This window comes from Carex rostrata, chromosome 2 (genome assembly GCF_964058835.1).
Source record: "Carex rostrata chromosome 2, lpCarRost1.2, whole genome shotgun sequence".
Lineage (NCBI taxonomy): Eukaryota > Viridiplantae > Streptophyta > Magnoliopsida > Poales > Cyperaceae > Carex > Carex rostrata.
Window position 1 is genome coordinate 8,654,010 of NC_135919.1, and position 12,636 is coordinate 8,666,645.

General features: G+C 36.2%; 2 protein-coding genes across 2 annotated transcripts; one reads left to right on the forward strand and one right to left on the reverse strand.

Annotated features, from left to right (window-relative positions):
* The first annotated feature begins 1,268 nt into the window (after window positions 1-1,268).
* PHS2 (alpha-glucan phosphorylase 2) lies at window positions 1,269-8,630 on the forward strand. Its single transcript, XM_078322583.1, has 17 exons — window positions 1,269-1,428; window positions 1,528-1,740; window positions 1,833-2,012; window positions 2,340-2,449; window positions 2,540-2,606; window positions 2,701-2,786; window positions 2,992-3,181; window positions 3,353-3,445; window positions 3,599-3,774; window positions 3,865-3,982; window positions 4,061-4,192; window positions 4,293-4,511; window positions 4,865-5,068; window positions 5,596-5,754; window positions 5,844-6,107; window positions 7,364-7,554; window positions 8,235-8,630. The coding sequence occupies exons 2-17, from the start codon at window positions 1,531-1,533 to the stop codon at window positions 8,359-8,361; spliced, it is 2,526 nt and encodes an 841-aa protein (XP_078178709.1). The 5' UTR covers window positions 1,269-1,428; window positions 1,528-1,530; the 3' UTR covers window positions 8,362-8,630.
* A 2,006-nt stretch (window positions 8,631-10,636) lies between these two features.
* On the reverse strand, window positions 10,637-12,245 carry LOC144572985 (uncharacterized). Its single transcript, XM_078322638.1, has 4 exons — window positions 11,953-12,245; window positions 11,772-11,864; window positions 10,885-11,025; window positions 10,637-10,793 (listed from the first exon to the last, which is right to left on the reverse strand). The coding sequence occupies exons 1-4, from the start codon at window positions 12,172-12,174 to the stop codon at window positions 10,752-10,754; spliced, it is 498 nt and encodes a 165-aa protein (XP_078178764.1). The 5' UTR covers window positions 12,175-12,245; the 3' UTR covers window positions 10,637-10,751.
* Between the last annotated feature and the right edge of the window lie 391 nt (window positions 12,246-12,636).

Genomic DNA, 12,636 nt, shown 5'->3' on the forward strand with positions numbered 1-12,636 from the left:
CTGATTTTTAGACCAAGATGAATCATTTAGATTTTTCCATTTGAATATCCAAAGTTATTGACAGAGGTGGAACTTGAGAATTGGAAATTAAAGGGAACAAGAACAGAAACAAAGCGTGGGTATGGTGAGAAAGAGAGATGGATTTCATGGAAGAAGTGATGAAGATGACATTCACAAATAATGAATATCTCCATTTAAAATTAGAAGGCATATTAGTCAATTTAATTTTTAAAATAAATAAATAAAATGTTAAATAGTTAAAAGGGGATAGAAGAAAGGATGTTATATTTGTATGGATATATTGAATATTGTTGTGTTTTGATGGAGAAATTGGTCATTTCAAAATTTTAGATGATACACTAGAAATGTTCCTTAGTAATCCTATCCTTCGTCGTTTTTTTTGTCCTTTTCGTAATCCTTGTAGAGATTTTGATCGCTAACATTAACATCATCATATTGTGGGGCCCAATGCCCTGCAAAAATACAGATTGCGACATCGTAAATTTGACGGTCATAGTGGTGGCTGCACTTTTACGTAGGTCCGGGACTCCGCCTGGATCTCCAGCGGCTATTTCTTTATGGCTAATACATGCTGCAACTTCCTAAATCTAATGGTTGGGACCGAGTTAATACATAGTTCAGTTTCAGACTGAATCTGGTTCGGTTCCAATCTCACTTATAGAATTGTAAAAGAAGTTTCTTTTCAATAATTTGATTTTTTATTTCTAAAATTAAAAAAATTACTCACACTAGTCTCCATGGGGCGTATGATTTGAGCCGTTTTGAGAATGACGGATCAAAATGATCCCGAATCTGAGGGCTAAAATCAAACCCTGTTAGAAATACTGGAGTTAGCAAACACGCCACAGTAAATCTGGATCTCACGAGTCCCACGTGGCGAGGTCCCGACTGTCCTCGTTCGTTCTTTTCTTATTTTAACCATTTTATTTTCTATCGGTACCTTTTTCTTGTCTTCATTTCCATTTTCTCACTTTGTCGTTCCCGCGGCGGGCCACTCGTTTCACTCCGCTAAAAATATCTCTCCGAAAGCTTGCATTTTCCGAGTCCGCATCATCTGCATTAACTCAAAAGAGTGTCTTTTGAGTTAACGCACCTCGACCGTTTGATATTAAACGGAGCCAATCCGACGACAACTTATAATTCAGAAACCCTTTAATATTAGTGTAGATCTAATCGGCACGGATCTTAAAACGGATCGGACGGTCCAGATGCATTATCTCAAAAATTCTTTTTTTGAGTTAGTGCAGAGGATACAAATGCGCATTTTCCTCCTCCGAACTCTTCCTTCCTTTCGATTCCTTCCCTCCCAAATCCTAACAGCTCTTTATAAATATCTTCTCGTAAAACTCGTTCCCCCGTTCAATTAATAAAGCATCTCGGATCTCTCGTTCTCTTCACGGGACACTAGTGAGCACCTCTATCCCTTTTTCCCCTTCTTACTTTATCCCAATTCTCACCTGCATTTTATCTTATCTGTTTCTCTTATCAAATTTCATCCCTATTTAGTTCATGGCAAAGCCGGAGGAATCCAATGGCCAGCTCAAATTTGTCGGCGGTGATACGAAAGGTGAGGCAGTTCCATGCGCCAGGGAAGGGTCAGAGATTGCGTCCAACATCGTGTATCATGCACAGTATACTCCGCATTTCTACCCTCTCAGATTCGATTTAGAACATGCATTCTATGCTGCTGCTCAGAGTGTGCGTGACTACCTGGTTCAAGTAAGCCTTAATTTCTACGATTACGAACTTAATTTGTGGAGTTTATTTGATTTTCAGATGCTGATGATTGAATTTCGCATTTGCTTTTGCAGAGATGGAACAGCACATACCTCAAATTCCACAAGGATGATCCTAAGCAGACCTATTATCTCTCAATGGAGTATCTTCAAGGACGTGCTTTAACCAATGCGATTGGAAATCTTGGTATCACTGATGGATATGCTGAAGCATTGAAGTCATTTGGGCATGAACTTGAAGATATCGTTGAGCAGGTAGCTTATGTTTGTCAAGTTATATTGTTTTCTTAAGTTTGGAATTAATCTATGGTGTGTTTTGTTCATAATATCTCATTACTTAAATTATTTTACTTAAATCAAGTTATACTGAATGGAAAAACAGTTCAAAAGTTGACCACAAAATTGGATATGTACTATAACCAGAACCAAAGTTACTTAATCATTTAAGGATTTTAATTATTATCTTTTCTTCTTTCTATGACAGAGTTTACCATGTTGAATTTATGGACCCGAGATAATTTTACATTTTGCTATATATTTAATGGTTACTTACAACAACATCCATTGCATTGTGGCTTGCAGGAGAAAGATGCAGCTTTAGGAAATGGAGGCTTGGGTAGGCTTGCATCATGCTTTCTTGATTCAATGGCAACCCTTAATTTGCCGGCTTGGGGATATGGCTTGCGTTACAGGTAAATTTTTCTTCTCTCTCTCTCTCTCTCTAATAGCTTTTTAACAGGAGGTGACAGCATTGGGTAATTTATTTATTGAATGTGACGTAGGTATGGTTTGTTCAAGCAACGGATTACAGCAGAGGGCCAGGAAGAAGTTGCTGAAGATTGGCTAGAGGTACCTTTTGCATTGTGGTCCCTTGTATTGTATTAAATTCTTTCTATCTCTTTTTTGTGCTAAGTCATTTTTTTTTCTATGTTTAATTTTACAGAAATTCAGTCCATGGGAGATTGTCAGACATGACATAGTGTACCCAGTTAGGTTTTTTGGCCATGTTGAGATCAATCCTGATGGATCGTGAGTATAAAATTTCATTGATAAGTAGAATGTCATTCTAGGAAACAAAGATTTGAAGCTGTTTATAATATAATGTGTACTGCAAATTTCCCTCTTTCTATGGATATAAATCATATAATCACCCTCTATTGTATGTTGCGCAGTATGGAGGGGAATCCTGCTTCTGAATTGCGATACTTATTTTCTGTATATTTCCCTTCTGTAGGCGTAAATGGATGGGAGGAGAATTATTGACTGCACTAGCATATGATGTGCCAATTCCTGGGTTTAATACAAAGAATACGAATAGTTTGCGCTTGTGGGAGGCAAAGGCTAGTGCTGAGGATTTTAATTTGTTTCTGTTCAATGATGGCAAGTACGAGGATGCTGCTTATTTCCACTCTAGAGCTCAGCAGGTGTCTATACCATTTTTTAAATTGATATAATTTTAGATAATATTTTCAGTAGTTATATATTTTGTATCAAGCAATAGACATGAAGTCTTAAAGCTTCTTGTTCCATTTCATAGCTTATTTTCCAATAAATACTCATTTTACTGACAAATGGTGACGGACTATGTATTTTAGATTTGTGCTGTTCTTTATCCTGGTGATTCTACTGAAAATGGGAAGATATTGCGCTTGAAACAACAGTTTTTCCTCTGCAGCGCATCATTGCAGGTTCTTAAATCTCTACTTCAGAATTCAGATATATTAACCCTGTAGAAAATAACTAGTTTGCAATTGATCTTTTCATCTTAAAAGGCCCTTTGAATTTTGTTGAATTATGTTTTTCCAAAAATATTGTTAAAGTGAGTATATCTCTATCTGCAGGATATAATTTATAGGTTTAAGGAGAGGAGAGTTGCAGGTAATTGGAGCGACTTCTCCAGTAAGGTTGCTGTTCAGTTGAATGACACTCATCCAACTCTAGCAATTCCTGAGCTAATGCGCTTGCTCATGGATAATGAGGGACTTGACTGGGACAATGCTTGGGATCTCACCACAAAGTAGCCTATTTCATGCTTCATTTAATTAATGTTTTATAGGTACAAATGCAATGGAGTTAGCATTTTTCTTTTCTTAATTTATTATTGCAGGACTTTTGCATACACAAACCACACTGTACTCCCAGAAGCACTGGAGAAATGGTCCCAAGACATAATGAGGAAGCTTCTGCCTCGTCATTTTGAAATTATTGAAGAAATTGATAAGAGGGTATTTATTACTATACCTAAATCTTACTGTTGGTGTTCATGGTCCAATTTGACTAACTCTCTCTTTCTTTCTCTCCAGTTCAAGGAGATGATACATACTACTAGGAAGGATATGGCGGAAAAGCTATCGGGTATGCAGATTTTAGATAACTCGAATCCGCAAAAGCCTGTTGTGCGCATGGCAAACCTGTGTGTCGTATCTTCCCATACCGTAAGCTTACCACTGCTAAAAGAGTCAAGTCTCATTCCACGATGATATGAAACCAAAATTGAAATTTAATCAATCTAAACAACTTTAATGTTTGTGATAGGTGAATGGAGTTGCACAGTTGCACAGTGATATCCTGAAATCAGAGTTATTTGCAGATTACGTATCGATATGGCCGACCAAATTTCAGAATAAAACAAATGGTATCACACCTAGGAGGTGGCTGCTCTTCTGTAACCCTGAGCTTAGTCAAATTATCACAAAATGGCTTAAGACTGATGAATGGATCACTAATCTCGACCTCCTCACCGGCCTTCGTGAGGTATGCTCTTCTTAATCCTTTCTTTTTTGTGATCTTCTCAGAATTGCCTTTTTTCTTTTTCTTTTTCCTTTTGTTGCACCCATGGGAAACCATGTAGTTTGTACTCAGGTAAGATGACAATTATTATTTAGAACACTATATGCGAGCTTCTCTGAGGAAATATAACATAATTATGTGTGGTTGGTTCTGTGTAAAAAAAGAATTGAGGGTTGTACAACATGAATGAGATAGCACGTAACCAATCCATTAGTTAGTTTTGTGTATTTTTAGTATGATTTTACCTAACATTATTTATATCTCAGGCCTGCATCCCAGAACTTTACTAATGTTATTGATAAATTCTTTTATAACAGTTTGCAGATAATGAAGATCTCCAAGAAGAGTGGGCAAAAGCGAAGTTAGCTAGCAAAAAGCGGCTTGTGCAGTATGTTTATAATGCAACTGGTGTATCCATTGACCCAGACAGTCTCTTTGATATACAGGTCAAGCGTATTCATGAGTATAAAAGACAGCTGCTTAATATATTGGGTGCTGTATATAGATACAAGAAGCTCAAGGTAATAATTTCCATTTTTTCGAGCACTAGTTTGTGAAAAATGTTTACTGTTCGCATTTACTTCATTATATCTTGTCATATTTTATTTTTTGTAAGTTTCACTGTAACAAAGTGTGATAATTTGATCAACTTATATAGTTGTTCAGTGCTGTACTGCGCCACGCCGTGCTTTAAATTTTTAATCATGTATACTGAAATTTAATTGAATTGTCGTTTTTTTAGTTTTTATATAGTTTAGCCCCCCCTCATAAAATGGTAAAATATTAAGTGTACCTGTAGCCTATTGGTTTGAATTCTACTTGGTGGTTGTGGAGACCATGGGTTCAAAAATCCTGCACATTCTGCATTTTACGTTTGAGCCCCCCCCCCCCCCCCCCAAAATAAAATAAAATAAAATAAAATAAAAAATCTACTTCCACCGCTGGCAGCTGGCTACCACGTTAGTAGTCTGGTACAAACCACCCTTGACAATTCGAACAACTGGTTTTGTTTCTAAATGGCCTGGTGAAATATTTGTAACTTGTGTAGGAAATGAGTGAGACAGAGAGGCAGAGCGTGACTCCTCGTACTGTAATGTTTGGAGGAAAGGCATTTGCGACCTATACCAATGCAAAGCTCATTGTCAAGCTGGTCAATGATGTTGGTTCTGTAGTAAACAATGACCCAGAAACCAACAAATACCTCAAGGTATCTGATTTTAATACCAGTTTTGTCTATCTTATACCTAGCATTCCTGTAAAGGCAGGTATACTGATGACATCTGCAATGTGTATCAGGTCGTGTTCATTCCAAACTACAATGTATCTGTGGCAGAAGTTCTGATACCAGGTAGTGAGCTGTCTCAGCACATCAGTACCGCTGGCATGGAGGCAAGTGGTACTAGCAATATGAAATTCGCTCTCAACGGATGCCTTATAATTGGTACCTTGGATGGCGCAAATGTTGAAATTAGAGAGGAGATTGGAGAAGAGAACTTCTTTCTCTTTGGTGCCAAGGCTGATGAGGTCCCTCGTCTGCGCAAAGAGAGAGAAATGGGAATGGTAAGTGCAAACTTCAGCCCTCCATTTCCTGCCCAAAAATTTAGTAAAGCTGAAATCAGCAATGCAATAATTCTGTTAGTTTTGAAAGGTTTTCTACCAGTATCATCAAAACACGAAAAAATTCTTTCAGATAAACAATCCAAAAGATAGCACCTCAAAGTCAATTTATAATGGCCAGTAACAGCCCCCATAAATTACTGCATATTCCTTAAAGAGCACCAATTCACATTAATACCCTCCATTTGGTTTGTGATTTAATCAAGCTTGTTATAGCCAATCAAATTATGTTGAAGTTAGTAGGAAAGCATTGCAACCAAGTTTCATCGTCTGGCCTCATGCATAAGATATTAGCATTTCTGCACAAAGCAAAAAGGCTTAGGATAAGTAGGTGCTGACGCAGAGTCATGGGCCCATGTAGCATACCTTGAATCATATGAATTCACCAGTTCCTACTACAAAATATATATTCTGCCTTAATAATACAGCTAACACCCAAAAAGCCCGTCCAAAATGAATAGGTTTTGCCAAGTGGTATATGATTTACATTTAGCATAATGATTATTTCCAATTACGTTTTAGGCAGGTCCCTAAAATTTCCACCACCATTTGGCAAGGATTGATTCATCATAAAGATGTTTAAAGACCTCATACCATAATTGAGTAAAGCATATTACCTCTTTTCCCCCATGTACCCCTTGTGAAACAATTCTACATCTAAGACTACCTAGTTTTTTTTTTTTAATCTTACAAGGCAACTTACATAGCAAGGTTATATAATGGACAGCTGATTATAAAGTTGAGTAAAACTAATCTCCCCCGGAGAGATCAATTTTTTCCTTCAGTTTTGCAATTTCCCCCCTCCGTCAACTAACGGCATCCAATCTTTAGTAAAAACATTTTAACATGCAAAGGTACCCAGGATACTCAATTGGCAGCTCATTTTACATCCTAAAATGTCTGCAAATGTTCACTTCCATTAGTTTATTAGATTTGAAGACACTATTTTACTTGGAAAAGTTAATTTTCATACTTGAAAGGCCCTGAAATCCATACAGAGCCCACTTAACTGTAAACCATGTATGATTCTGCTTTCAAAAATACGACTGTCTTTGTCTGTTCGTGAATTTAAATAAATTAGTTATGCATCCAAGTATAAGTAGAGGATATGCATCTAGGTCCCAAGACATGAATATTATTTGTTTATTACTTAACCTGCATACGAGAGTTCTAATATTGTTGAGTTTCAATTAATACAGTTTAAGCCAGACCCCCGTTTTGAAGAGGCGATAGAATATATAAAGGTTGGCACATTTGGTTCATATAACTATTCCGATCTCTTGAGCTCATTGGAGGGTGACTCAGGCTATGGACGAGGGGATTACTTCCTCGTTGGGTATGACTTCCCTGGCTATCTCGATGCCCAGTCTCGGGTTGATGAAGCTTACAAGTAAGACGTAGAAAAAAATACTCTTTCCTCGCAGATGTTATCACAAAATACTTTTTCTTGTTGTGCTCTTGTAAATACTAAGAGTTGAGATTAAGATAATTCCCATATGCCCATTCGCAGCATCTGCCAAGTTTCTTGAAAATAGATAATTCCCATCTGAGATGATGGGGAGATTGTATACTTTTCAGGGGCAGATTCAGTGTGGATGAATGGGGGCCAATTGACCTTCATTTTCAAAATTTATGTGCTTCTACATGATTTTCTATACAGTTTAAAGTAAAATGTTATAGGTACTGTAAAATTGACCTCCATACTCAGCAAGAAAATTTTATATTATTGACCCCCAATGTGTGTACATCCCCATAGCTTCAAAATCTGGCTCCGCCCCTGATACTTCTGTCACTGTGCCTTGTGCTCTTGAGGTTCACAATAAATGGCTAAACTCCCCTGATCCTTTATTGTTCAATGGAAGAAAAAGCAACTGTATTTTGGCTTATTGTAGATAAATTAGGAGCAAAAACGAGCTGGGTGATTTTCTTGATTTAGTCTGGCATATGGTTCTTATACGCTGTGGCATCTATATTTTTCAGGGTTGGCCAGATTAGTCAGGAAATCAGTCCTTATTGAAACAATCTATACTCCTTTTTCATGGGTGTGTCTTTGTTGTATTTTGATTGCAGGGACAGGAAGCGGTGGCTGAAGATGTCGATTTTAAGCACCGCTGGTAGTGGCAAGTTTAGCAGCGATCGCACAATTGCTCAGTATGCTAAAGAAATTTGGGGAATTCAGGAGTGTCGTGTTCCGTAATTTCTTCAATGAGTGCCGAACCTCAAGTGGAGAAGCTGTTAGCTCCTTGAGATTCTAAACCTCTGTTAGTATTTCCGTACCAATCTTATGCAATGGCATATAGTATTGATAATAAAATAATGTGTTCATAGCTCTCAGTCACTGTTATAATAAACAATGTCGGCTGATGTAGCCGATACTAGCTTGTCAGCTTGTGTTAAAAACCATTTCATACTGAATTTCAGTGCTTAGTTTTGATGGAAGCCTGCCTTCATTCTGAAAAGACAAAATACAATACTGATCAGTGTTTATGCTGTACAATTTTTTTTTGTGAATACGTCTGTGAAAAGGGTCAGGAGAGGTGAAAACTATAATGTTCTTTTTATATTGCAAGCTCAGATATGTTATTGCTCCATCAGGTGTACCTGACTCCTGACTAGCATTATAGCAGGGTTCACTATTTATTTAAAAAAAATCATCCCTATTAATAATTTAACATGTATAAATCGAGTCTGCTTTGCTATCATAAAATTTATGTTCTGCTGCGCACTTATTGAAGCTTTTCTATAAACAATTTATATTACCGTTTAATTTTTTAGGGAGAACATATTTTTCTAATTTGATTTGACAAACTACGCACAATTTATGGCAGACATCACTTCCATTGTAGTTTTACTAAAACAAATGCAATCAAAATACATTTCTTTTTCTCCAATTGGCATTGGATTCATGCTGCTTCTTCACTAACTTAATATTTTATAATAGTTAGTGTATTACCATTTCCTTTAATTTCGGATTCAAATAGTATTTACATTATTCTGAATAACACACTCTTTTCACACTATTCGGGTTATCACCGTTTTCTATTCTCATATTAAATATTACTGTCACACTAACCCAAAATAACATTATTTTTGTGTACTATATATTTTTTTACGATCCGATCGCTCCTCAATCTTGATCCGTACTTTATGTTACCTCGATACTTCATATATAATCCTGTACCCGTATCGGTATCCGATACCCTTATCCATACAACATAGTCAGTACCTAATGGTTAAAATTAAATCCAAGTACTTCAACTAATAAGCTAATGAAAGTTAGAGTTAGGCTGGGGTGCTATGGATAGCATAGTGGCCTCCCGTGCTACGGCTCAATATTCAAGTTTTCAAAATTCAAACGGTCGATCCGAACCGTTCATCTTATTCTCCATATTAATATCTGCTTGGAGACCAAATTTTATAATTTTCTGAATTTTTTTACTATTTATTAAGCCACTTTGAAAATCGCTAATCCAACGGTTTTACTGTTTTGTGCAGCCACCGTTGGATCAACAATTTTGTAAAATACTTAATAAATAGTAAAAAAATTCAGAAAAATGTAAAATTTGGTCTCCAAGCAGATATTAATATGGAGAATAAGATGAACGGTTCGGATTGACCTTTTGGATTTTGAAAACTCAAATATTGAGCCGTAGCATAGGGACCTCTATGCTATCCATAGCACCCCAGCCTAACTCTGAAAGTTATATAATAAAGACTTGTTTTAATTTCATGCAACATACGGACAATGGTCAAAACAGCATTATAAAGAATTTTTTTGCTCACTAATGAGGTTGATTTATTAATTATTATGAGACAACATCTGACCTGACCTACCCAACGATAGAGCGATAATGCAATTCATAAGTTTTTGTACCTTTCATTTACAAGCAGAAAAAAAAAATCACTAAATAAAGCTTACCCAAAAACATCTTACTAATTTTTTTTTTTTTTTTTGGATTTTGATTGTGTTATTATTTTTATATTTTTCGTCCGAGGTGGTATAACATTTCTGTGTTATTAAACAATAACTATTGGATTTTTAAAGTATTATAATCAAGTTAACTTACCTACACAGCTACACGCCTACACTACTATCTTCACCATACGCAATTGAAGGTTTCTGGGCTATATTATTATTTTTTGGGAGGTTTTTATTATTCACATTTTTATAATTATTTTATATATTTGTGAAAGATGTAGTATTATTGTGAAAACTCCAAATATTTTTGTTGTTTTCAAAATAATATTTATATCCCCGTTTATAAAAAAATGACATAGATAATAAATGATTATAAAAATGTTTTCACAATTTGGAAACAGTTTTGAAAACAAGTGAATGTTAGTTTTTTTTTATAAAACCAAATTTTCAAAACAATTTGGAAACATTTGTAAAATAACAGTCCAAGTCAATGTTAGGAAAAACTAACATTGACTTGGACAAGTAATTTTTATAAGAAAATTGAAAACAACCAGGAAAGAAAACTAAAGTCAACATATAGCATCACCGTCACTAAAACCTTAAAGTACACTTGTATCAATTCAATCAAACAAGTACTTGTACTAAACAGTAATTTTGCCAATATACTATCAGCTCTCACTCCTGTTAGGCTTGCTTGAAATTGGGATTACCTGTGCCAAAGAAAAAATGGTGTCAACAAACCATGTTTTATGCTAATTATGGTTGCATCAATTGACAATTAGAACAAGCGCCATGCTGTACCGTCTCAGAAGAAGGGACCCAATCGTTGGTTGCAGGATTGCTCTTATAGAACACATGGTTCACGCCGTTTGTGTAGGAGAGAGTTTGTGCATCAAAAGCAGGCCCGTTTGGCTTCTCCACTTTAATAAAACCTGTTCCGGTCTGCAAAGATGATGCATTGGATGGATTTCAAGATTTGCAATAATGGAATATACGTAACTTACCATAGTTTGCTATCTGAACTTAGATGCTTCATTTAGGTTGTTAATCCTAAAAGAAGAATAAAGAGTGAAAGAAATATAAAGCAATGTTTGATTGGAATTCTAATAGGAGTAGGGTCAATAAACGTGAATACTATCTTTTTTGGGATAGATAAATGTTAATTATTAATCTGATGTAATTTTCAAATACTCGAATTCTCAAATTGGATTAACTAAATTAAAAAAAAATTAAAAAACTTCCTTCCCAGTTTTCCCATACCCTTATCTTTACCTCTCTTTCGCTTTACTTTTGACTAATCAATCAATAACAAACTGTAAAATGCTGCCTACCAAAAGTTTAAAACTGCTTTTCTTAAGGAAAAAGTTGGATTTTGCTACAGTTTGAAAAGTTCAGAAGTTGTTTGCCAAATAAAGGGAAAGAAAAAGACAATTCTAGGACAATTCTAAGAACATATTTAGGGCTCAACAAATAGCCTGAACCAAATCAATTAGAATTCAATCATCGAGAACCAACCAAAATCTTGCCAGGTCGAGCATCTAAACAACTGGTATTTCCATAGTACTCAGTATAATTGGAACACTAGGCGTTTAATAATACCTAAACAGTTCGAGTATATGAAAGCTCACTTGACTGTGGCCTATTATTCATGAAAAATAATTTTATCTATGCAAAATAAATTCATGTACCGTATGATGTTGTTTATCCATACAATTGATCTCGTCGTAGTATCCCGTCTCCACATACTCCTCCACAACCTCCCTTCCATCCACCACCAACCCCTACAGTTAAACCCCACAAATACACTTCGGTCAACTAATCAACTAATTAAAACAATTGAGAGAAACTCAAAACTGGTTTAGAGAAAACCTGGGGATCAGATTCAAGGCGGCGAAATTTATCTAACTCGGGAATCGAACCCGGGTCTGACGATACGATGAAATCCGATTGTTCATCAAACGGGTCGCTTCGTGGCGGTTTGGAGGGGCGTTTTGGCGCGACCTTTTCAAAATAGTCCCTCACCTCTGCCTCTATTCTCACAGCTTCCTCTGGCGGTACGCTCTGGTCGCTCCGATCTGGTCGTCGTGCCATCTGATACGCAATTTTTAGTTACGTAATTTTGATCTCTCTCCTGCTTCTCTCTCAAAAGAGTTCAAGATGGAAATTTTAAAATACGGAATTTGGTTTGGTGAAAGAGATAGATCGCCTTATTTTACTGGGACTGGGCCCTGGGACCATGACGAGTGATTCTCTAAAGTAGTTTAAATATATTTTTTTGAATTATAACCGTCCGATCAGAGTCAGAGCCAATCTGACCCTATATAGAACTCACGGGACTCTTTAATATTCGTGAAGATTCTGATCGAACGGTCAGGATCTAAAAAAAATTTAAGTTACTTTAGGGGATCCGAGTTCGGCCACGCGTAATGACGGAGGAGATCGGGAACAAACGGAATCATTGTTCATACTACACTTTTGTGAAGAAATTTGTAGCGAGTCATTGTACAAGAACTTATATCTCTTAAATGTTAACAGCACAGTGACTCGCCACAT

What these genes read in the sequence shown, in the direction of transcription:
- LOC144572985 (XM_078322638.1), bottom strand. Translation starts at nt 12,174, where the DNA reads ATGGCACGACGACCAGATCGGAGCGACCAGAGCGTACCGCCAGAGGAA. An exon ending in GCCTTGAATCTGATCCCCAG is followed by an intron (nt 11,865 to 11,952) that starts GTTTTCTCTAAA and finishes GTTTAACTGTAG; the next exon opens with GGGTTGGTGGTGGATGGAAG. An exon ending in TGGATAAACAACATCATACG is followed by an intron (nt 11,026 to 11,771) that starts GTACATGAATTT and finishes TCATCTTTGCAG; the next exon opens with ACCGGAACAGGTTTTATTAA.
- PHS2 (XM_078322583.1), top strand. Translation starts at nt 1,531, where the DNA reads ATGGCAAAGCCGGAGGAATCCAATGGCCAGCTCAAATTTGTCGGCGGT. An exon ending in TCCTCACCGGCCTTCGTGAG is followed by an intron (nt 4,512 to 4,864) that starts GTATGCTCTTCT and finishes CTTTTATAACAG; the next exon opens with TTTGCAGATAATGAAGATCT. An exon ending in CGGGTTGATGAAGCTTACAA is followed by an intron (nt 7,555 to 8,234) that starts GTAAGACGTAGA and finishes TTTTGATTGCAG; the next exon opens with GGACAGGAAGCGGTGGCTGA.